The sequence below is a fragment of the Chiloscyllium punctatum genome, chromosome 30, assembly GCF_047496795.1.
Source record: "Chiloscyllium punctatum isolate Juve2018m chromosome 30, sChiPun1.3, whole genome shotgun sequence".
NCBI lineage: Eukaryota > Metazoa > Chordata > Chondrichthyes > Orectolobiformes > Hemiscylliidae > Chiloscyllium > Chiloscyllium punctatum.
The window spans coordinates 42,553,693-42,580,135 of record NC_092768.1 but is presented as its reverse complement, the minus strand read 5'-3'; the positions used below and the strand labels follow the sequence as shown (position 1 = coordinate 42,580,135).

Below are 26,443 nucleotides of genomic sequence, written 5' to 3'. Positions count from 1 at the left end.
TATGAAGTGATACCCTCTGCTTTTGTTGCACAATAGATGTTGCTCTAATGAGGGAGAACTCAAGGTTAGCTCTCGCTCTTTCAATGTCTCATCCAAAAGACAAACTGCAGAAATTCACCAAAGATCCTGAGACAGCGTATTCTCAACTCATGGCCATTCCCGTTTAGAAGGGCAAGGACAGTAGATCCACCTGCTGATCCCCCTCCAAACCTTCACCATCCTGATTTGGAAATATATCACTATTCCTTCAATGATGTGGAATTCCCTCACTAATAGCATCGTGAATCTACCTACAGCACGTGGACTGCAATGGTTCAAGAAGGCAACACTCAACTACCTGCGTCAGGGCAAACTAGAGATGGATAGTAAATGGGGGCCCAGCCAATGATGCCCACATCTGAACAAGGAATAAAGGAATAAAGGCGCTCACAAGGCAAAGATATGATCATGGAAAACCTCTGCTCAATTTAAACTGTGATAGCAGGTTCAGGCAGGTCAGAAACTCGGGATTAAAGGCATAATTTAGTAGTTTAAGCAGATGAAGGCTAATGGATCACTACTGAGGCTGCAGAAAAGGCATGAGATCCATTTCCTAAAACTGCAATAAGGTCAGGAAGAATTTGTTAAACTGTAGAGAGCAGGATTCATCCAGGAAAAGAACCCTAAGCCAACAGCACAACAGACAGCGCCAATCAGCTATTCCAGAGCTGTTCAATGAGAGTTGTCTTATCGAACTGCAAACATGGGGCTTTCATTGAGTAAAGTTTTTTTTTTAAATTTCAAAATTATACTTTAATCATAAAAAAAATCTTTGTATATATACGTTGTACTGATGCAGTTTTGTTCTGGACAGTCATGTCAAGTAAACAAACCAACTTTGGAGTTTGACCTTATCCCAAGAAACCAAAAGCATTTCTTACACATGCAAGATTATATTTACATACATTGAGACACGAGGAGGGTCCAATAATTGAATGAACCCCCAGTTAAGTTGAGTTAGGAAGATCTCAGGCAGTGGTCTTTCCCAATTGAGCCCTGCCCCAAGCTCACTGACTAAGATATTTTTTATTTCCAAAGTATACTTTATTCCTAAAAGATCACTTTGCATATATACACATTATTAAAAAAGCATTTCAGTTCTGTACAGTTGCATATCAAATAAATAAACAAAGCACTGGACTTTGATTTTAACCAAAAAGCCAAAACCCTCTCTTACATGTACAATACTTTTATTGACATATTTTTGAGGCACTGGGGGGTGGGTCCGATAACCGAACAGGACTCCCATTTACCTTCAATAGGAAGACCTCAGACAATGATCTTTCCCCACTGTGCTTTCACAGCAACTGCCCAACGTTTAGTGTGTCCCTCCACAGGTAGACCTGGACCTTGGAAGTCTGCAACACTCGGTCTGCTACACAAGTGCCAGTCTGCAACAGTCAGTCTGTAACACAAGTGCCAGTCTGCAACAGTCAGTCTGCTACACAAGTGCCAGTCTGAAACAGTGAGTCTGCAACACAAGTGCTAGTCTGTAACACTCGGTCTGCAACACAAGTGCCAGTTTGCAACACTCGGTCTGTCACACAAGTGCCAGTCTGCAACACTCGGTCTGTCACACAAGTGCCAGTCTGCAACAGTCAGTCTGTAACACAAGTGCCAGTCTGCAACACACAGTCTTCATCACAGGTGCCAGTCTGCAAAATTCAGTCAGGGTCAACTCTTCGTTAAGTGAGTGGGTCAGGATGTAGACAGCAATGTACCTGGTTTCTAGCCACAGTGTGGGGTCGTTGTCACACCAATACTCCTTCATTATCATGTTGACACAATGGAGATTTTGTCAATCATCGTGAATATATGAACCTTTCATGTTCGTTTTAACAAGGGATCACTTTTAAGCAGGGGGCGAGGTGTATGGAAGCTGTTTTTGAAGAGATGCTTGACCATTTCGGAATTGTTTATTGGGCTGCTTCAGCATTCATGCCTTTATCCCACTAGGATTGAGAGGTGACATCTCTAAGAGCGAGGCTGCTGTCCTCCTTAATCCTTGCTAATCCATTCCCATCCTTTGGCCCTTCCCATCCAATCTCATCTCCTCTACTGTCTGTGTCCCTCTAATAATGGGTATGTTTTATCAGAATCTCAAGTTTCAAGTTGAAATATTCCTCATGCTTTCCCTGACTCGGTTTAAATCTGACTTGCTGCTGTTGAGCCTCCGAGCGTACTGCGTTCTCATTCCGAAAGCAAAACATGGGAAATCTGAAATAATAACAGGAAACATTCAGTAGGTCAGGCAACATGTGTGGAGACATAAAAGGAGCCAGTGGGTGTTGGGGTTATGCAGGAAAGTGAAGCTGAGGTCACATTAGCTGTGATCTTACTGAATGGTGGAACAGGCTTGAGGGGCCAAATGGCCTAATCTTGTTCCTAAACCCTATGTTCAAATATATTATAGAGACAGTTTACATTTCCATTTGACAATCTCACATCACAACAGAGCTCACATTTTAAATTTAGTTTTCCTGCTGTGCCTACACCATTGCATAGTGCTAATTCATCAGTTTTGTTTCAAGTTGATTTTCCTGCTCTGAGCTTGACTTTCCTGTCACTTGTGAATCTCTCGTCTTCCAGCTTTCAACTCGTGCCAGCTATTCAACTGTGGTAGGTCCATCACTCATCATGTGGCTCCATACTCCCTCTCCCTCTTGTAGGGCAAGGTGACCCACCACGGTGGGCAGCTAATAGGTACCTGGAGTCTGGGCAAGCATGGCTGCCTCTGCCCATTGCAGCAAGACTGAGGTAACCTGGAGGCAAGGGTTCAGTCGGGGGGGTGGGGGGTGGGGGAGGGGGGAAGACATTGTGCCAAAGTTCAATCAGAGATCAGCGACAAGGTCAGTTTGGTCTGTACCTCTGAGAGTAAGTGGTTTCAGGTCAGAGCTGAGGCAAGGCAAAACAAAGAGCAGGAAGGTTGAAAAACACAGGCAATTGCTTTAGAAATCCAAATTGGGAACTTGAGTCCGAATGGGTAACAGTTGACGAAAGAAGCTGATGCCACTGTTCTGCATTACAGTGATGTCCTCTGAAATTGCCTGAGATGTTCCAATATCTCGCAGGTTTCAGGCAGTATCCAGTGAAGCTGATGGATACAACCAAAAAGGGGGAAATTGCATTCCCTCCTGTTGGTGGGATTCCTTAAAGTGTGACGGTTCCGTCATCAAGGGGAAGGACCTACAGTTAGAAACAACACAGTCTAAGAGGGGCATTATTTTTACCCACATCGTGCAACCCAGGATAGAAATAAGGGAAGAGTTTCTCGGTGAATGTGTCAGTGAAGGTGTAGAGAACAGACATGTCATCAGCGTTGTAAAAGGTCACCAGTCCACCCTCATAGTCCAGGTAAACTCCAATGCTCCTGGGTTTCACACTCGGACATAATGAATCAATGGCAGCTCCATATTTATTCTCATTTCTCAGCCACACAGCCCAGTAACCATTCTCAGGACCTGTAATCACACATCCTTTCCTATTTGCAAACTCTCGAACTACACCCACATCCCAGTCAGTATTGTCCCCCACCTCCACCTCCCAGTAGTGTTTCCCTGAATTGAATCCCTGCGATCCCAGGACGCATGGAGCCGTGTCGAATCTCTCCGGATTATCTGGAAGCTCTAATACTGTCTCACTGTTTCTCACGCTGGTCAGGTCCTCAGACAGGATGAGGTTATGATGTGCTGTGTTTGGATCCAGGGTCAGTGAAACTGGAACTGGGTCAGAAGGAAAGATATCAGGTTAAATATTTTAGACAAAGGAAGGTGAAACAGACACAGGTTAATATTATATTCCACCAGCCCATGCGTAAATACTGCAGATAAGAAACTGCGACAAATATATCTGCCAGACTCCAGTCTAGAACCAGAGGGCATGGTCTGAGGAGTTAAGACTGAGATGGAGAGAAATTTCTTTATTCAGAGGGTGGTGAGCTTTTAGAACTCCTTGCCACAGCTGTACAGGCACAATTTGTGCAGAATTTACAAGAATACTAATTCAAGGGGAATTCTAGCAAATTTCCCTGACAAGCGCAAGACAAAAAGTTGCAACAAAATGTGTATTTTCTTAGCAACGCTCCAGTTCCCTATGAACACAAAGCTGGGTCCCCAGAACATCAGTTAAGTTTCCTAGATTAACAGTGGAGTGATAATACCAGTGGACCATCACCTCCCCTTATCGGTGATCCTCTCAGGTCACTATCATAAACCAGACATCACTGCTATAATACTATAGCTTAAATAAATGCAAAACATAATTACTATGTGTGAGAGACAGAAAGGAATGTTCACTAACACCGTTGAAACTGTGAACCATCCCAAAGCAAACCATAAAGTGTTAATGACCACATGACGCTGGCTCTATAGTGTATATGTGTCAATGATCTGATGCTATTAATAAAGCCCTGCTCAGCAAGGTCATTTCATTTGATCATGTCAGTTTTTGCATTTATTTTTAGCTGGTCATATATTTCGGTGGATTGAATCCATGAACTAAATTCTCATGAAGCCACAAGCATCAGCTTGAGAAAGGACTTCATTGAGTCGACCAAATCTGACCTGCTGTTTTAAGAATATGATTTTTCTGTAGAGTTTCTGCCCTGCTTCTCCTGAAGGTGGTGACTTAGACTCGGGTGATATTTCGACAGCAGACTGGTCAGTAAGGTGAAATCCCCTTGTAAGGTCAGAGACAAGTACAAGCAGACAGGGGACCCGGTCTAAACCTTGTCCAGTGAGTCACACTGGAAGGTCTGGCTGTCAGGGAAGAAGATCCTTTCTTTTCTGAATCACTCCAACCTGTGTCCCACAATCAGAACAGCCCCTCGCGTGTGGTCCTAGCAACCTCTACCCATTAATGTGCAGCACCTTCAGAATGGTGGGAAGGGAGCAGGAAACTCCACAGAGGGTGGACACAAAGCTGTGGGGTCTCTTACATGGAGAGATGATCTGTTTCATTTCCTTCCATACCGCGTAGAGTAATGGGCCTTGAAATCCCGTGTAATTCTTTCTTGGAGATATTTGCATCTCTTCCCCTTCACCTGTTGGATATGCAATTTCTTCGAATACATATTCCTCCAAATCCTGGATTACGTCATTGTCTTCTTCATCTTGTCCTCCATCTGCATTTCTCCCTTCCTCCCCTTTGTCCAGATACCTGTTTAAATGGGATTGATCTAATCACTCCCTGCAGGGTTTGAACTGTTTCCATCGTGTAAAAGCCAGGTGCGAGTAAGGATTAGATACTCACATTTCTTGTAATCCTTGCAGTTCCTGCAGGATAGAGAATCAGAAACATGTTCATAGATATAATGGTGCTGTTCAGATGGTAGTTATGTACAACCAGTAGTTTGAGTAAATGGTGTACAGATCTGATGGGACATTAACTGAGAGTTTGCAGTGATCTGACAGCATGTTAGTTATTAAACCCCCTTTGCCCACAAACCACTGCCTTCCCCACTCTGATTAGACTTCACATAGAATCACAAGAGATGTACAGCACGGAAACAGACCCTTCAGTCCAACTCATCCATGCCGACCAGGTATTCTCCATTAATCCACTGCCATTTGCCAGCATTTGGCCCATATCCCTCTAAACCATTCCCATTCATATACCCATCCTGATGCCTTTTAAATATTGCAATTGTACCAGCCTCCACTACTTCCTCTGGCAGCTCATTCCTTACATGAACCATGCTCTGTATGAAAAAGGTGTCCCTTAGTTCCCTTTTAAATCGTTTCCCTCTCCACCTTAAACCTATGTTCTCTAAGTTTGGACTCCCCCACCCTGGGGAAACATCCTTGTCTACTTACCTTATCCATACCCTTCATTATTTTAAAAACCTCGATAAGGTCACCTCTCAGGCCCTACTCTCCAGGGAAAATATCCCCAGCCTATTCAGCGTCTCCCAGTAGCTCAAACCCTCCAAACCTGGCAACATGCTTTTCTGAACCCTTTTAAGTTTCACAACATCCTTACTATAAATGAGAAGAGGATTAGCTCCCCTCCCTGCTTAAGGCTCTCCTAATTATCTGTTAGGGAATGTTGAAGGGGCTTCTAGCAGCAATGGTTTATATCCCCGATAATATCTCTGCACAGTTAGAAGTTATACTGTCGACTCATGACACAGTCAGACTTGGGGAAGCGAAACACTGCATAACTGATATTTAACAGCAATGGCTGAGTTCTGAATATCAGGCTCAGTGTTTAGTTTCAGCAAAGAGTGAACAGTCACTCCTCACTTTATTAATATTACAAGTGTGAAGACATCCAGTGAAAGCTTGGTAAATTTGCTGGTTTAATTACAGTCAGTGCTGCTATGACACGGTAGTTTCATTCTCGTGCAGTCCCGTGTTATTAGAAAATCATGTAACAGCAGCACCATTTAAACTAATGGGGCCAGAGCTGCATTATGACCAATGCATGCTTTAAAAGTTTGTGCTTTAGAAACAGTGTCTCCAGTTTGTCAATCGTATTATCGCGAATTTGTATTAACAAAATGCTCGTTATAGCAAAACAACTTCTATTCTGCAGGCAGTGTGAGGCGGTTTGGACAACGTGATACAGTATCCTCACCAGTCAGAACTCAATCCCACTGGATATCCACACTGCACATTGTACATTGCATATTGTACATAGCTACACTGCATATTGTACATTGTTGAAATGGGGTTTCTACCCTATAACAAAGTGCCATTAACATTTATAGCAACAGCCTGGGGATTGAGTTATAAAGGATCACCTTTAGAAAATAGATATTGTCTTGCTGCTGGATGACTTCCTTCAGGTTCAAAATATTCTCCTCAAGTGAAAACAGCTCCATTTCAGTTCTACTCTGGTTCTCCACCATTAGCTGCAGGTCTTCTTCCTTTTGTCTCATGAGCTCTTCAACGAAACATTTCTCTTTGTCTTCAAGATACTGATGGATTCTGGCAAACTGTGCGGAGATGTCCTTCTCCAAGGATGTCGTGAATTCCTAGGTTAGTGAGAGCGATTGTTTAAACAGAGTGCTGTTGAGGGATTTCAATGTTTAAACTGAACTGAAGTCATACTCACGTCCAGTTCTGCAATCTCCCTCTCCTGCTGCTGCTTTAATTCACTCTTACTTTCCTTTTCTGCCTCCATGGAGTCCAAGGCTGATTTCAGCTGGTCCTAAAAATGGAATCAGATCTCACCATGAACCGACGTCTGCTGTTCCAGCACAAACAGGTGATGGGACAACTGCTGGCAAGTGGGATTCAGGTCGAGAGTCAAATGGGCCAAATAGCCTTTTCTGTGTTGCAATGACAATGACGATGAAACTGTGAGGACAGTTGCTTTTAAAGGCATACTTGATTTCACAGTACACCAAATGCAAGGTCACTGATATTTTATTAGGACTTCCAATGTTACGTCAAACATTGGTTGTCAATGTTGATGTGAAACCACCAGAGATATTAATATCCTTACTCTCAAAATCATTCAAAATATTTTTGGAAGAAATACACGGTCATTTATTTCACTTATTAACTGAAACCTCTAATTTCCAAACAATGCTTTAAAAGAGCATTCCTAAAATAAACATTTTGTTCACAAAAATGTGATTAAATTTAACGATGGTGCCTTGACAGTATTTCATGATTTTGTTTTAAATTTGAAAGCCTCAGCCTTTTGCAGGAGACAGAGTTTGTAGGTGATTTTGTTTTCACCCAGTGTTTTGACTAGGTTTGCTGCAGATAGATTGTGTGGTCTGAGCTTCTTCTCATTCATCCCTGGGGTGTGGGTGTCAATGGCTTGGCCAGCACATCCTGGCTATGGCTGAACTATCTGAATGGTGAAGGTGGTAGAAGATTTGTAGCTCGGGTGCTCGTTGTTGTGGTTCTGTTCGCCGAGCTGGGAATTTGTCTTGCAAACGTTTCGTCCCCTGTCTAGGTGACATCCTCAGTGCTTGGGAGCCTCCTGTGAAGTACTTCTGTGCTGTTTTGCTTCACAGGAGGCTCCCAAGCACTGAGGATGTCACCTAGACAGGGGACGAAACGTTTGCAAGACAAATTCCCAGCTCGGCGAACAGGCGAAGGTGGTGGTGGTGAGCTACCTTCTTGAACTGCTCCATGCTCTGAAGTGTTGGGACACCCACAACATTGTGAGGAAGGGAATTCCAGGATTTGACCCAGCAACAGAGAAGGGACCCCAAAAAGGTCCAAGTCAGGATCGTGTGTGGCTTCGAGGGGCAGTAAAAGATATCCTACACATTTGCTGACCTTACCCTTCTAGTTTACTGTGTTCCGTCGCACAGTGGTCACACCATATACCTTTAAGAGACATGCTCATTACTGAGATCCAGGTAGATCCAGTGTCTGCCGATCTTGGGTCTGCCGAATCTCCCCTCTTTTGATGCGCATGGGAATTTGTGTTAATGAAATGTTCGCTGTTTAATATTCTTTCACATTGTGGCCATCCTGATGGGTTGGGTGTCGGAAAATCCCCCAGGACTTTCGGGGTGGCATAGGTTAGCTATGGTGCACGTTCTCCTGGGCTTCTTTACAAGTTCGGTGCACTAGAAAACGGAACTCTTTTTAGGATGTGGTGGCCCTTTTTGAACTACAGATCAACCTCGATTATCCAAATGAGACAGGCAGGGAGTACTTTATTTGGATAATTGAGAGTTCGGATAATGGATTGCTTGGATAATGGATAGCGTTTTTACGGGACGTTGAGATCTTGTTCGGAAAATCCAAAATTTGGATAACTGATGCTCGGATAATCGAGGTTGCCCTGTATATAGATGCAGACTTGTCGGCCATATTGGTCAGGGCCTTTGTGTAGCCATGAAGGCTGTGTCTGGAGGGCTGGGGGCCCCCGGGTGGAAGAATCCCAAATAAAGTGAAGGAATTCTGGGAAGGTGAGTCTAATAACTGTTTGAAAACCTAACTTCAGGCGTCGGGGCCTCCATTTGCCGAGAGGTGCGAGGGAGGAGGGAAGGACTTCTGGGAAGGTTTTAAGTGGGTGAGATCTAAACCTGAGACCCTACACCATAGGGCGTCCCTCCCACCCACCTCTTCTAACCTTACTAAGAGTCTATAAACTCAGGGACATATCAGGTAAGCATCTCTTCGATTTTTTTCCCTTTGTGTTAAGGGGACTAGCCGGGATGGCAGTGCAGGGAAAGCAATGTTCCTCCGGCAGGATGGTTGAGGTGAGGGACGCCATTAGTGTCCATCCAAGTACATCTGCAGGAAGTGCACCCAACTCCCGCTCCTCCAAGACCGTGTTGGGGAACTGGAGCGGGAGCTGGATGAACTTCGGATCATTCAGGAGGCAGAGGCTGTGATAGGTAAGAGTTACAGGGAAGTGGCTACTCCTAGGCATGAAGAAAGCTGGGTGACTGTTCGAAGGGGGATAAAAAACAGTCAGTCAAGGGATCCCTGTGGTCGTTTCCCTGAAAAACATGGATACCATTTTGGATACTGTTGAGGGGGCTGACTTACTAGGGGCAAGCAATGGGGCCCAGGTCTCTGGCACAGAGCATGTCCCTGTTGCACAGAAGGGAAGGAGGGAAAGGAGGAGAGTGTTAGTCATTGGGGACTCAATAGTTAGAGGGTCAGATAGAAGGTTTGTTGGGAACGAATGAGACTCGCGGTTGGTGTGTTGCCTCCCAGGTGCCAGGGTCCATGACGTCTCGGATCGTATCTTTGGGGTCCTGAAGGGAGAGGGTGACCAGCCTCAAGTTATTGTCCATGTAGGTACCAACAACATCGGTAGAAAGAGGGATAGGGATGTAAGGAGGGATTTCAGGGAGCTAGGGTGGAAGCTGAGAGTTAGAACAAACAGAGTTGTTATCTCTGGTTTGTTACCTATGCCACGTGATAGCGATGCAAGGAATAGGGAGAAATATCAGCTGAACACGTGGCTGCAAGGATGTGCAGGAGGGAGGGTTTCAGTCTCTTAGATAGGTGGGGCTCAGTCTGGGGAAGGAGGGACTTGTACAAACAGGATGGTCTTCACTTGAAGCAGAGGGGTACTAATATCCTGGGTGGGAAGTTTGCTGGTGCTATTCGGGTGGGTTTAAACTCGCTCAGCAGGGGGATGGGAACCGGAGACGTAGTTGCAGTGCACAGGAGGATGAGAGTAGGAAGGACAGGGACAGGATTTCAGGGTCACAGGAATGTGCTGGAAAACTGGTTTGAAGTGTATCTACTTCGACGCAAGAAGTATCCAAAATAAGGTAGGTGAGCTTGCAGCATGGACAGGTACCTGGGATTTCGATGTTGTGGCCATTTCAGAGACTTGGATAGAGCAGGATGAGGAATGGATGTGGCAGGTTCCAGGGTTTAGATCTTTCATTCAGAACAGGCAAGGTGGTAAAAGAGGGGGAGGTGTGGCCCTGTTAGTCAAGGATAGTATCATGGTGGCTGAGAGAACATTTGATGAGGACTTGTCTACTGAGGTAGTGTGGGCTGAGGTTAGAAACAGGAGAGGAGGGGTCACACTACTTGGACTTTTTTATAGGCCTCCACAGAGTTCCAGGGAGGTGGAAGAGAGGATGATTCTGGATAGGAATGAAAGGAACAGGATGGTCATTATGGGGGACTTTAACTTCCCCAACATGGACTGGAAATGCTATAACTGTAGTATGTTGGATGGATCAGTTTTTGTCCAACATGTACAGGAGAGTTTCCTGACACAGTATGTCGAAGGGCCGACAAGAGGGGAGGCCACACTGGGTCTGGTGCTTGGTAATGAACCAGGTCAGGTGTTTGATTTAGTTGGAGATGGGCACTTTGGAGAGAGTGACTATAATTCAGTTAGTTTTAGTTTAGCGATGGAAAGGGATAGATACATGCCACAGGGCAAGAGTTATCGATGGGCCAAGGGCAATTATAATGCGATTAGGAAAGAATTAGGATGCATAGAATGGGGTAGCAAAATGCAGGGGATGCAGACACTGGAAATGTGGAGCTGGTTTAAGGAACAAATATTGTATGTCCTTGATAGGTATGTCCCTTCAGGCAGGGAGGAAGTGAGAAGGTAAGGGAACCGTGGTTTACAACAGAAATTGCATCTCTTGTTAAGCAGAAGAAGGAGGGTTATGTGTTGATGAGGCAAGATGGTTCAGATGAGGCGATGGAAAGTTACAGATCAGCTAGGAAGGATTTAAAGAGAGAGTTAAGAAGAGCAAACAGAGGACACAAGCAGTCTTTAGCAGATAGAATAAAGGAAAACCCTAAAGCTTTCTATAGGTATGTGAGGAATAAAAGGATGATTAGGGTAGGAATAGGGCTAATCAAAGACAGAAGTGAGGAAGTTGAGTGTGGACCCTGTGGAGATCGGAGAGGTGCTATTTGAACATTTCTCATTGGTTTTCACTCAAGAAAAGGAGAATATTGTAGAGGAGAAGAATGAGGTACGAGATATTAGACTAGAAAGGATCGAGGTTAGTTACGAACAGGTATTATCAATTCTAGAGGGTGTGAAAGTAGGTAAGTCTCCTGGGCCAGATGGGATTTATCCGAGGATTCTCTGGAAAGCTAGGGAGGAGATAGCATGGCCTTTGGCTTTGATATTTGAGTCATCATTGTCTACAGGTTTGGTACCCAGAGGACTGGAGGATTGCAAATGTTGTGCCCTTGTTCAAGAAGGGCAGTAGAGATGACCCAGGTAATTATAGACCAGTGAACCTTACTTCTGTTGTAGGAAAGGCTTTGGAAAGGATTATAAGAGATAGGATTTATAATGATCTAGCAAGCAATAATTTGATTTCAGATAGTCAACATGGTTTTATCAAGGGCAGGTCGTGTCTCACAAACCTCATTGAGTTTTTTGAGAAGGTGACCAAGCATGTGGAGGAGGGTAGGGCAGTTGACGTGGTGTACATGGACTTCAGTAAAGCCTTTGATAAGGTTCCACATGGTAGGCTGTTGGAGAAAAATGCAGAGGCATTGAATTGAAGGTGATTCAGCAATTTGGATTAAAAACTGGCTTTCTAAAAGAAGGCAGCGAGTAGTGGTTATGGAAAATGTTCAGCCTGGAGTCCGGTTACTAATGGTGTGCCACAAAGATCTGTTTTGGGACCACTACTGTTTGTCATTTTTATAAATGACTTAGACACAGGCATAGATGGATTAGTAAATTTGCAGATAGCACTTAAGTCGGTGGAGTGTGGAAGAATGTTACAGGTTGCAGGGGGACTTGGATAAACTGCAGAATTGGGCTGAGAGGTGACAAATGGAGTTCAATGCAGCTAAATGTGAGGTGATGCACTTTGGGTAGAATAACAGGATGGCCGAGTACTTGGTCAATGGAAAGATCCCTGGTAGTGTGGATGTGCAGACGGATCTTGGAGTCCATGTACATAGATCCCTGAAAGTTGCCACCCAGGTGGATAGTCCTGTTAAGAAGGCTTACAGTGTGTTAGGTTTCATTGGTAGAGGGATTGAGTTCCAGAGCCGTGCTGTCATGCTGCAACTATACAAAACGCTAGTGAGGCCACACTTGGAATATTGTGTACAGTTCTGGTCCCCATATTTCGGAAAGGATGTGGAAGCATTGGAAAAGGTGCAGAGGAGATTTACCAGGATGTTGCCTGGTCTGGAGGGAAGGTCTTATGAGGAAAGGCTGAGAGACTTGAACCTGTTCCCATTGGCAAGAAGAAGGCAAAGAGGGGATTTGATAGAGACATACAAGATGATCAGAGGATTAGATAGGGTCGACAGTGGAAGTCTTTTTCCTAGGATGATGACGTCAGCGTGTACAAGCGGGCATAACTACAAATTGAGGGGTGATAGATTTAAGACAGATGTTAATTCTTTACGCAGAGAGTGGGAAGGGCATGGAATGCCCCACCTGCTAATGTAGTCAACTCAGCCACATTAGGGAGATTTAAACAGTCCTTAGATAAGCACATGGATGATTTTGGGATAGTGTAGGGGGACGAGCCGAGAATAGTTCACAGATTGGCGCAACATCGAGGGGCCTGTTCTGTGCTGTATTGTTCTATGTTCTATGTAATATGGGTATGCCAACTGATGCTCCTGGTGATGGAGAGCTTTGGTGGGGTTTCACTGAATGTTGTAACTTAATTTAATTTAATTTTCATTGGTTCAATCCAATATAATTTAGTGTTTTTTTGTTTAATTATTTATTGAATTGTCGTATGGGTAGTTTTCTTAAATTTTTTTAAACTGTTTGTAGAGTAGCAGTTGGTTTATTGTTATTGTTATATCATAGGATTTTTATACAATTTTGTAGTAATTTTATAATTTTATAAAAAAATTCAAAATCTTTTCTCAATAAAAATATTTACAAAACAAAAAAAACACATGTCATGATGTAATCACTGTATCATATCATGTGACCCAAGGACACAAGGGTGTCATACTCCACCTTACCTCAGACTACCTGAAGGATAAAACTCTTTTGGAAGCATGCTTTTCTCTTGCAAACTACTAGCTCTATGTTAGCCCAGACACTTATGTTTGTACTTAATAGTTAGTCATAATAAATGCCTGGCTTCCTCAATACCGCAATGTCACTGTCCAATTTCTTGTATCACAAGAGATTACTTAAGTAATGCTGTATCAGGTTAGAAAAAGCCCTGTTGAAAGAAAAATCACACATTACAACAATACTGGCTTTCTAGAAAAGACTATAAAAACTTGGTGGTCGACATCTGGAAAACTATTTGAAGGCCAATCAGACAACAGCTTTGGACAACAGAGAATTTGAACAATAGAAAATTTTTCATCATTCAGTGGCATCAGGGGTGTGTAGGCTAACGATGCAAAATTCAAGGTTACAGGGCAGGGGGTCAGGTCTGGGTGGGAGGCTCTTCGGAGGGTCAGTGTGGATTTGTTGGGCTGAATGGCCTATTTCCACACTGTAGGGATGCCATTCTAACTGACAAGGAGTGGCCTCACTGAAGTAACACACAGTTTTTTTCCCATTGATGAAAGAAAGGCGCATAAAATGTTAGAAAGTCAATGATGCAAATTTCAAGATGAAAACTAACATTAAGACCAACCGTGTCCACCTTGTGCCATGTAGACGGTAGCCCAAGAGTCTAGTGACCACTTTGTCAGATGTCACAGAGGTTCATCGATTTGGTCATTGCCTCTATTTAGTTAAAGCCTTTAGGATTGGTTTTTTGGGAAAGAAAAACAGTTTTATATTTATAACTTCACTTTAGAATGGACACATGTTTAAGGCTATCGTCATAGGTCAATAACAACGACACGCTTTGGATACATCCAATACCATTGCATTTTTTAAATTCATTCACGGAACGAGGGTGCCTCTGGTTTGTCCAGAATTTATTGCCCATCCCTCATTGCCCAGAGGGCAGTTAGGAGTCAACCAAATTGCAGTGGGTCTGGAGTCACATGTAGGCCTGGAGTCACATGTAGGCCAGATCAGGTAAGGATGGGACAGTTTCCTTCCCTAAATGGCATTAGTGAACCAGATGAGCTTTTCCCGACAGTCAGCAATGGATTCACGATAATCGCTGGAATCTTAATTCCAGATATTTATTGAATGCAAATTCCACCAGCTGCCATGCTAGGATTTGAACCCAGGTCTGCAAAACATGACCTGAGGTCTCTGAATTAACAGTCTGGTCATAATACCACTAGGCCATTGCCTCCCCCATCAGCAAAGTGCATCAAGCCAACAAATGGTGCTTGATCTCACCTAGACAAAAGCAGTTCAGCTTCCCTTGATATATTTGTAAAGCAAGAGGAACCAAGGGACCTTGGATATGCCTTTGCAGGAAACCTGGTTCCAAAGGCCTAGCTAGGCCCCAGACCAAAATACAGGTGACCTAATAAGACAGTACAACAGCATCGTACTGGCAGGTGCTAAGATGCTGCACAAACATAAACATAGTCAGAGTCAATCTCGTGAAAGGCAAACTTCAGAAGAGAGGTATTTTAGTAAAACAAACAAGGGTCAAGCTTATACAATTAATGGCAGGGTGCTGGGTAGTGTTGCAGAGGGACCTAGAGGGTTCAGGTACATAATTCTTTGAGGTTTGCGTCAGGGTGGTAAAAAGGTGTTTGGCACGCTCGCCTTCAATGCTCAGTCCTTTGAGTATAGGAGTTGGGAATTCATGTTGAGATTGTACTGGAAATTGGTGAGGCCTCTTCTGGAATACTGCGTCCAGTCTGGTCACCCAGTCATATTCAATATCGAGAGTGTGTTGCTGGAAAAGCACAGCAGGTCAGGCAGCATCCGAGGAGCAGGAGAATCGACATTTTGGGCACGAGCCCTTCATCAGGATTAATGCCAGAAACATCGACCTCCTGCTCCTTGGATGCTGCCTGACCTGCTGTGCTTTTCCAGCACCACACTATCGACTCTGAGCTCCAGCATCTACATAATAATATCCTTCATAAGTTGGAGAGAGCTCAGGAGAGATTTACCAGGATGTTCCTGGGTATGGAAGATTGGAGTTATAAAGAAAGTTATAAAGAAAAGCTGAGAACTTTTTCACTTAAGCATAGGAGGCTGACAGGCGACTGGATAGAAGTTTAGAAAATCATGAGGGGTATAGATAGAGTTAATGGTAGTTGTTTTTTCCTTAGGATGGGGAGTTTCAAAACGAGGGGGCACATCTTTAAGGTGAGAAGAGAGATTGGTAAAAGACACGTGGGGTACGTTTTTTACGCAGAGGGTGGTTTATGTGTGGAATGAACTTCCTGAGGAAGTGGTGGACCTGGGTATAATTACAATGTTCAAAATGGATTTGGATGAGTACGTGAATACTAAATCTCTGGCAAGATAATGGACCAGGGACCAGTTTGGTTTGGGATTGTGTTTGCTATGGACCAGTTGGACCAAAAGGTCTTTTACTGTGCTTTATGACTCTGTGACTCTATGAACAAGCTTTCCATATCGCTAACCTCACAAAACATGTTGGCAGGATAAGATGATCAAACGTTTCTCAAACCGTTAATATCATACATCTTGAAAGGGCAGGGTAGCACACAACAAAAGCTAAGATTGACACAGGAGCTATAGAAGCCCTACAGTGTGGAAACAGGCCATTTGGCCCAACAAGTCCAAACTGGCCTTCCGAACAGTATCCCACCCAGACCCATTCCCTATTACTCTACATTTCATCTGACTAATGCACCTAACCTACACTCCCTGAACACTATGGGGCAAGTTAGTATGGAAAATCCACCCTAACCAGCATATCTTTGCACTGTGGGAGGAAACCGGAGCACCCCTACGCAGACACGGGGAGAATGTGACAACTCCACACAGACAGTCACCCAAGACTGGAATTGAAACTGGGTCCCTGGGCCACCGTGTCGGTGTGTGTAATGTGGTACCATTGCACATCCTGAATAACATGCACCTTAGCAAGCAGGGCTCCATGTACGGTCCATGGAAGACTGTCTCACAGTGCACAGTGGAGCACCAATTCCATACCTTGGCTTGAGTCACCCTATGGAGCCAACGCACAAGCTCACCTTGGCATCTCAAAATCTCATAACATTTGGAGAAAACGTTGTCATGGCCATGTTACACCAAGTGACACAGGGATATTGAACAGGATGAGGAGTGCTTGAATCTACTTCCTGCACATGGAATGAATCTGGATATTGAACGATGCAGACTATTAATATTGTTGCAAATAACAAAGACGACGGTCCTTTACAGTAATTTAAACAATTTACATTATGTAAATTTGTTTAAACAAATTTAAACAAATATTGTGAAGAAGCTTATTCTTTGTAATTATTAAAGGAGAATCAAGGACATTGATTCCCAAACAGTCTTTATCATAAATATTGGAATAAGATATTACAGAAATTGTAAAAAAAAACCTGTTTTTCATTTGGTTGTCTCATATGCAACAACAATTCAACTGATTCCCTAAGCAACATAACACAGGTATTGTTATAAATCTGATTCCCATACAGTTACGAGGTACAAATATTGCAAGCAGTACTGTTTCCAGAAAGGAACCAGCGATCTCCTTCTGGACTGGGAGGCAGTGGTCAGGTTTGACACAGGGTTCCAACAGTCTGCATTTGGACAGGGAGCCAGTCATCCAATTCCCGATGGGAACCCAATTATCCTGTTCTGGATAGAGATCTGGAATCCAGAAGAAGATGGCAACCCAACCAACTGAGCAATTGTGCCAAACCCTCTTACACCCTGACACACACGCAGACACACACAAACAAACAAGCAGACCCACTCAGACCCAGATATATAGACACACACACCAGACCCACTCAGACCCAGATATATACACACACACACCAGACCCACTCAGACCCAGATATACACACACACACACACCAGACCCAGATATATACACACACACACCAGACCCACTCAGACCCAGATATAGAGACACACACACCAGACCCACTCAGACCCAGATATACACACACACACACACCAGACCCACTCAGACCCAGATATATATACACACACACACACACACACACACACACCAGACCCAGATATATACACACACACACCAGACCCACTCAGACCCAGATATATACACACACACACACACACACACACACACCAGACCCAGATATATACACACACACACCAGACCCACTCAGACCCAGATATATACACACACACCAGACCCACTCAGACCCAGATATACACACACACACACCAAACCCACTCAGACCCAGATATACACACACACACACACACCAGACCCACTCAGACCCAGATATACACACACACACACACACACACCAGACCCACTCAGACCCAGATATATACACACACACACCAGACCCACTCAGACCCAGATATATACACACACACACACACACCAGACCCACTCAGACCCAGATATACACACACACAATACACACACACACACCAGACCCACTCAGACCCAGATATATACACACACACACACACCAGACCCACTCAGACCCAGATATACACACACACACACACACACACACACTCAGACCCAGATATACACACACACACCAGACCCACTCAGACCCAGATATACACACACACCAGACCCACTCAGACCCAGATATACACACACACCAGACCCAGATATACAGACAAACACACAAGACCCACTCAGACCCAGATACACACATACCAGACCAGACCCACTCAGATCCAGGAACACACACACCAGACCCAGATACACACACACACACACACATCAGGCCTTCTCAGACCCAGACAGACACACACACACACACACACACACACACAGAGATCCCCCTTAGACCCTGACGCACACACAGACACAGGTACGTGGTGAAAATGATATTAGACAGAGACATAGTGATCCAGGACTGAAAGAGACCCAGAAACCCGATCAGAGGTAATCATCCAAACTTTGAAGAGTTCAACAATTCCTACTGGAAATGGACCGAGTGATGTGGCCCATCCAGAATGAAACAAAAACAGTAAAACCTAACAAACGATACACAGTGGGGTCAAACTTGATTTATAACCCTCAGAACTGTGCTCCAGTATGTGCACTTCCAAGATGACTGTTTTTGAACTGGTTTTGCCCTCTGACAGTCATCAGTGAAAGAGACCCTCAGCAATTCAATGGGAGGTGCCAGCGATCTGACTCTGCACAATCTGCGAACAATCTACTGCCTGCCATTGGCTGAGAAATCTGGGCCAAGACACACAGCGATCCTGTGCTGAACAAGGTTATCCTGTGACCTTGTTCCATTCAATGATCCAATCCTGTTTTTCTCTCTATCCCAAGCACAAACGCCAGGATAAGAGTCTCTCTCTCTCTCTCGCCTTTTACCTTGTACTTTCTCACTGCATCAGCGACAGGCAGGAAGCTGTGGCCTGAGTGTGCGGGGGAATCTCGACAAATGACACAGATCAGAGCCTGGTCGTCCTGACAGAACAGCTTCAGCTTCTCATCGTGTTCCAGACAGCGGGAACCCCCTTCCTGCTGCAGACCCGGGTTCAGCTCCAGCTGCCGGGCTTTCTCACAGAGATTGGCCAACACCCTGGCCTTCTTATAACTCTTCTGCTGGGAAACTGCGCGACATTCCGGGCAGGACACCACCTGCCCCTGGTTTTCCCAATACGTCTGGATGCAGGATTTGCAGAAATTGTGCTCACACTCCAACTGCACCGGCTCCACAAACAGGGACAGGCAGATAGAGCAGGTTAAGTCCTCAGTCAAGGTGAGGATGTATTTACTGACTGCCATCTCGTCTGCACTGCTTATTCTGTCACTCAATTTACTTTCAATTTCACCTCTACACTGGAGAGTGAAATAACATTTCTAAATCTGTCTTCTTAAAGGGACACGCCATCAGGCAAAATGAGATATGGGTTTCAGTCTCTTAGGTCAGATCATGTCAGGATGGTGGCTCTCGGTCCAGCCGAGATTTAATTTGCTCCTAGGCATTTACCAGCTGGATAAGTTAAAATGCATTTTCACAAATCAGCACTTTGTAATTTCTGATATAAGGGTCACCAAACTCGAAACATTAACTCTGCTTTCTGCCCACAGATGCTGCCAGACCTGCTCAGTTTCTCCAGCAATGTCTGTTTTTGGTTTCAGATCCCCAATATTGGCAATTCTTAGTTTTGCAATATCATCCTCAAATCCGACACATGGCACATGGTACTTCCCCAGAGACAAGAAAGGTCTTTTGCCCAACAGACAGTGAACCCTAAATTAGTGGCTAAGTTTCATTGGTATGTGAGAATTTTACCTGATAGAAATTTCAGAATTACCTTTCAAGTAGCAGGAATTGTTGCAATGTGGAGGTCAGCTCTGTTCTCATTTATCCACCATCCTGACTTGATCTGACCTAAGAGACTGAAACCCATATCTCATGATCAAATTGTTTAAAAGTACATCACTGATATCACAGGGACACAGAGACAGCCAGCTTTAAATGTAGGAATGACAACACTGATATCATAGGGACAGTCATTGTGTGAATATCAGAAATACAGCGCTGATATCACAGGGACAGTCAATGTGTGAATATCGGAAATACAGCGCTGATATCACAGGGACAGTCACTGTGTGAATATTGGAAATACAGCGCTGATGTCACGGACAGACACTGTGTGAATATTAGAAATACAGCGCTGATATCACAGGGACAGTCACTGTGTGAATATCAGAAATACAGCGCTGATATCACAGGGACAGTCACTGTGTGAATATCAGAAATACAGCGCTGATATCACAGGGACAGACACTGTGTGAATATCAGAAATACAGCGCTGATATCACAGGGACAGACACTGTGTGAATATCGGAAATACAGGGCTGATATTATCAGGACAGACATTGTGTGAATATCAGAAATACAGCGCTGATATCACAGGGACAGTCACTGTGTGAATATCGGAAATACAGCGCTGATATCACAGGGACAGTCACTGTGTGAATATCGGAAGTACAGCGCTGATATCACAGGGACAGTCACTGTGTGAATATCAGAAATACAGCGCTGATATCACAGGGACAGTCACTGTGTGAATATCGGAAATACAGCGCTGATATCACAGGGACATACACTGTATGAATATCAGAAATACAGCCCTGATATCACAGGGACAGTCACTGTGTGAATATCGGAAATACAGCGCTGATATCACAGGGACAGTCACTGTGTGAATATCAGAAATACAGCCCTGATATCACAGGGACAGTCACTGTGTGAATATCGGAAATACAGCGCTGATATCACAGGGACAGTCACTGTGTGAATATCAGAAATACAGCCCTGATATCACAGGGACAGTTACTGTGTGAATATCGGAAATACAGCGCTGATATCACAGGGACAGACTCTGTGTGAATATCAGAAATACAGCGCTGATATCACAGGGACAGACTCTGTGTGAATATCAGAAATACAGCACAGATATCACTGGGACAGACACTGAGTGACTATCAGAATGACAGCGCTGATAATCACAGTGACAGTCACTGAATCTCAGAATACAGATCTGGTATCACAGGGAGGATTAGCGTGTGAATATCTGCAGCATTCATCCATCACGTTTTTACTGTTTCACTTAACCTGTCTATATCCTGCTGTAGACTCCTTGTGTCATCCTCACTACCTGCCTTCCCATGTATTTTTGTGTCATCATGGTAACAGTGTACTTAATTTCCTCATCCACATTTATATTACAAATAATTGTGGACCTAACCACCGATTCCTGTGGATTCCACTAGTTGCAGGTTGCTGTCCTGAAAATGCCACCTTTATCCAACTCTCTATTAGTAATCCAATCCTCCATCTGTGCTAATATACCACCACTATATCCATGAACCCTTATCTTATGAAGGAACCTTATATGCAGCACCTTATTGAATGTGTTTGAAAATTGAAATATGTTACATCCACTGGTTCACAATCATCAATCATGTTTGTTACCTTTTCGAAAATGTTAATTGTATGAGACAAGAAGTTTCAAAAATTGATTGGAGAAGACCATTTGCTCGTAAAAGGACTTGATAAAGCGTGGGTTTTCAGAACTGTGATAACAGGAGTTCAGAGTCATTATGTTCCTGTTAGAGTGAAAAGTAAGGATGGTAGGATGAGGAAACAGTGGATGAAGAAGATATTGAGGTTCCAGTCAAGAATAAAACAAAATCATACATTAGATATAGACAACTAGGTTCAAATGAATCTCTTGTACAGTTAAAAGATTATCGGGACATCAGGGAGATCAGGAAGACAAGTGGCCATATGAGATAGCAACCTTAGCAATTAATGTTCAAGATATTCCAAAGAAATTTTATAAATACAGTAAGGGTGAGACAGCAACTATAGAGAGCGTAGGTCCCCTTAAAGAGGAAAGAAGTTGTCTTTCTGTTGAACCTTAGGAGATGGGAGAGATAATAAATGAATATTTCACGTCAGTTTTACTGTGGAAAAAGAAATGGAACTCAGGGAAATAAATATCGATGTTTTGAAAACAGGTCGCATCACAGCAGAGGAAGTGCTGATGGTCTTAGAAAATATAAAGGTGGATAAATCTCCAGGACGTTGTGGGAAGTTAGGGAGGAAATTGTGAGGCTCCTTAGAGGAATATTTGTATTGTATATAAATACAGTGAGTTGCCGAATGACAGATTGGTTAATATTGTACCTTAGTATAAGAAAGGGTGTAAGGAGAAGCCTGGGAACCATAGCCCTGTGAGCCTGACTTCAGTGGTGGATAGGTTTTTGGAAATGATTCAGAAAGATAGGATTTATATATATTTGTAGAGACAAGGAATGACTAGGGATAGTCAGCATGGCTTTGGGCAAGGGAAATTGTGTCTCACAAATTGGGTTGACTTTTGAGGAAGTAAACAAAAAGATTGATGAGAGCAGAGTGATAGACGTTGTTTATTTGACTGTAGTCAATCTTTGACAAAGTTTCGCCTGGTAGACTACTGCATCTGTTGCTCTCGATGTGGTCTCCTCTGCATTGGGTCGACAGGACGGCAATCTGCTAAACAGCTCAGGGAACATCTCCAGGACACACGCACCCAACAACCCCACCGCCCTTTGGCTGACCACTTCAACTCCCCCTCCCACTCCGCCAGGGACATGCAAATCCTGGGCCTCCTGTAGTGGCAAATCCAAGCGACTGACACCTGGAGGAAGAACACATCATCTTCCGCCTTGGGACCCTTCAACCAAACAGCATCAATGTCGATTTCACCAGTTTTCTCATCGCCCCTCCTCCCACCTTATCCCAGATTCAACCCTCTAACTCGGCCCTGCCCTCTTGAACCGTCCTACCTCTCCATCTTCCTTCCCACCTATCTGCTCCACATTCCCTTCCGACCTATCACAACTGCTGCCCACCTTCATCTACCTATCACATTCCTGGCTACCTTTCCAAACCCCTCCCCCCCCCCCAGCCCCATGCCCCTCCCATTTATCTCTCATTCCCCTTGGGCACACCCCCAACACATTCCTGAAGAAGGGCTTATGCCCAAAACGTCGATTTTCCTGCTCCTCAGATGCTGCCTGACCTGCTGTGCTTTTCCAGTGCCACTCATGTTGACTCTGACCTCCAGCATCTGCAGACACGCTTTCTCCTAGTTGGTAAAGTTAGATCACATGGGATTCAAGGTAAGCTTGTCAAATGGATACAAAATTGGCCTGGCAGTGTAGCAGTGTCGGTCTCTGAGGCAAGAAGACTCTGAGAGCATCAAGAATGCATCAGGAACAGCAGTTTATTAGAGCACCAATCAATCACAGCAAGGAGAGAAACTCAAGGTTGTCACACTGCGCAACACTATTTTTATACTTCCTTACATTGAAATTACATAAGTTTACAAGCTAACTGTTACTCATGCAGTTGATTATATCAAGCCTGTAAGTCATTTACCTCAGCGATAGTTACATCAAGTCTGTTAATTAATTGACTGACAGTTAATTACATCAAGTCTGTAAATTAATTACATCGAGTTTATAATTCAATTAACTAGGTATTTCAATTACATCATATTGCTGTGCACTACATATCTACTAATCAGATTCAAGCACACGGTGCTCATTTGATTATGTCATCATCCCTCTCTGTTCATGAACATTCTGTGGTCTGCTAATGTTCTGCCCTGCTTACTCATTTCCGTTGGCAACTAACTATGGTCCTGTGGTTTGGGTGGTCTGTCCTTAGCAACGCAGTGAATCAATCACCGCAAACATCTCATTCCATGGCCCTGACACCCGAAGCAACATCACACATGCACCTCTGCCGAGCCAGAAGCCCCAAAAGAACATCCCCCTCCCTGTCCTCCCTCTTCACTCCACTGTCTCTCCTACCACTGCTTCATTGGAGGAACTTGGTCCTACACCTGAGATAATTCCGAGCAACCACTGAGCACCCTATTTCCCCTCCCACAGTGGCAGGAGACAGGTGGAGATATGTTTATTGGTTTGGAGGCCTGTGACCAGCAGTGTTCCACAGGGATTGGTGCTGGGATCATTTTTGCTTGTCATTTAAATAATTGCTTTCAGTGAGAATATAGAAAGCAGGTTAGGAAGTTTGCAGATGACACCAAAACTTGGTTCAATTGTGGACATTGAAGAAAGTTATCTAAGATTACCAAGAGATCTTGATCGATTGGGTCAATGGGCTGCAGAGTGGCAGTTGGAGTTTGATTTGGATAAATGTGTTGTATTGCATTTTGGTAAAAATAAACAAGGGCAGGATTAAAGAATTAAAAGTGGGAACTTCAGTAGTGTTGTGGAACAGCGAGATCTACGGGTTCAGATACATACTCTTTTGTGGTTTGCATCACGCATCGATAGAGGGGTTAAGAAGGCATTGAGCATGCTTGTCTTCAATGCTCAGATGTTTGAGGATAAGATTTGGGACCTTATGTTGAAATTTTATTTCACTGGAGCTTAGCAGGTTGAAGGGGGACCGTACAGAGGTTTATCAAATCATGAGGGGTATAGATGAGTTGAATGACAGGTGTCCGTTCACGAGGGGGAGAAAATTGAAGAGGAGGTGGTTTATTTTTTAGGGGAAAGGAGAAAGATTTTAAAAAAACATGAGGGGTAATTTTTTTCAAACAGAGTGGTATGTGTGTGGAATGAACTTCCTGAGAAAGTGGTGGATGTGTGTACAGTTACATTTGAAAGACATTTTAGGTAAGTATATAAATAAAAAATGTTTGGAGGGATTATGAGCCAAGTGCTGGCAGGTAGGACTACTTTAATTTGGGATTGTGGTTGGCATGGACTGAAGGGTCTGTTTCTAACTCTGTGACTCAATAACTGCAACATATTTGTCATGATTTCCCAGTCAAGAAGCCATGCTGACTCTGATTTAATATATTATGAATTTGTAAATGCTGTGCTATTACAACCTTTATAATAGACAAACATCTCCTGAATATATCAAGCTAAGTGGTCTTTGTTTACTGTTTTATTGTCTTCTTAGTGATATCAGCGCTGTATTTCCAATATTCGTACAGTGTCTATCCCTGTGATATCAGCACTGTGTTTCTGATATTCACACAGTGACTGTCCCTGTGATATCAGCACTGTGTTTCTGATATTCACACAGTGTCTGTCCCTGTGATATCAGCGCTGTATTTCTGATATTCACACAGTGACTGTCCCTGTGATATCAGCGCTGTGTTTCTGATATTCACACAGTGTCTGTCCCTGTGATATCAGCGCTGTATTTCCGATATTCACACAGTTTCTGTCCCTGTGATATCAGCGCTGTATTTCTGATATTCACACAGTGACTGTCCCTGTGATATTAGCACTGTGTTTCTGATATTCACACAGTGTCTGTCCCTGTGATATCAGCGCAGTATTTCTGATATTCACGCAGTTTCTGTCCCTGTGATATCAGCGCTGTATTTCTGATATTCACGCAGTGTCTGTCCCTGTGATATCAGCGCTGTATTTCTGATATTCACACAGTGACTGTCCATGTGATATCAGCACTGTATTTCCGAAATTCACACAGTGACTGTCCATGTGATATCAGCACTGTATTTCCGAAATTCACACAGTGACTGTCCCTGTGATATCAGCACTGTATTTCCGAAATTCACACAGTGACTGTCCATGTGATATCAGCATTGTGTTTCTGATATTCACACAGTGTCTGTCCCTGTGATATCAGCGCTGTATTTCTGATAGTCACGCAGTTTCTGTCCCTGTGATTAGATTAGATTACTTAGATTAGATTACTTACAGTGTGGAAACAGGCCCTTCGGCCCAACAAGTCCACAACGACCCGCCGAAGCGTATACCACCCAAACCCATACTCCTACATTTACCCCTTCACCTAACACTATGGGCAATTTTAGCATGGCCAATTCACCTAACCTGCACATTTTTGGACTGTGGGAGGAAACCGGAGCACCCGGAGGAAACCCATGCAGACACGGGGAGAATGTGCAAACTCCACATAGACAGTCGCCTGAGGCGGGAATTGAACCCGGGTCTCTGGCGCTGTGAGGCAGCAGTGCTAACCACTGTGCTGTATTTCCGCTGTATTTCCGATATTCACACAGTTTCTGTCCCTGTGATATCCACGCAGTGTCTCTCCCTGTGATATCAGCGCTGTATTTCTGATATTCACACAGTGACTGTCCCTGTGATATCGGCACTGTATTTCTGATATTCACACAGTGACTGTCCCTGTGATATCAGCATTGTGTTTCTGATATTCACACAGTGTCTGTCCCTGTGATATCAGCGCTGTATTTCCGATATTCACACAGTGACTGTCCCCGTGATGCTAGCTGTGTATTTCCGATATTCACACAGTGACTGTCCCTGTGATATCAGCGCTGTACTTCCGATATTCACACAGTGTCTGTCCCTGTGAAAATTGTGCTGTATTTCTGATATGCACACAACTGTCCCCGTGATGCCAGCTGTGTATTTCTGATAATCACACAGTGACTGTCCCTGTGATATCAACGTTGTGTT

At 44.0% G+C, this 26,443-nt stretch overlaps 1 protein-coding gene across 1 annotated transcript; it reads right to left on the bottom strand.

The window, feature by feature from the left end:
- Window positions 1-839: 839 nt before the first annotated feature.
- LOC140455450 (zinc-binding protein A33-like) lies at window positions 840-19,213 on the bottom strand. The gene is made up of 6 exons (XM_072550325.1): window positions 18,797-19,213; window positions 7,096-7,191; window positions 6,782-7,015; window positions 5,290-5,312; window positions 4,976-5,196; window positions 840-3,761 (listed from the first exon to the last, which is right to left on the bottom strand). Exons 1-6 carry the CDS (start codon window positions 19,211-19,213, stop codon window positions 3,232-3,234), a joined length of 1,521 nt encoding a protein of 506 aa, XP_072406426.1. The 3' UTR covers window positions 840-3,231.
- Window positions 19,214-26,443: the final 7,230 nt, after the last annotated feature.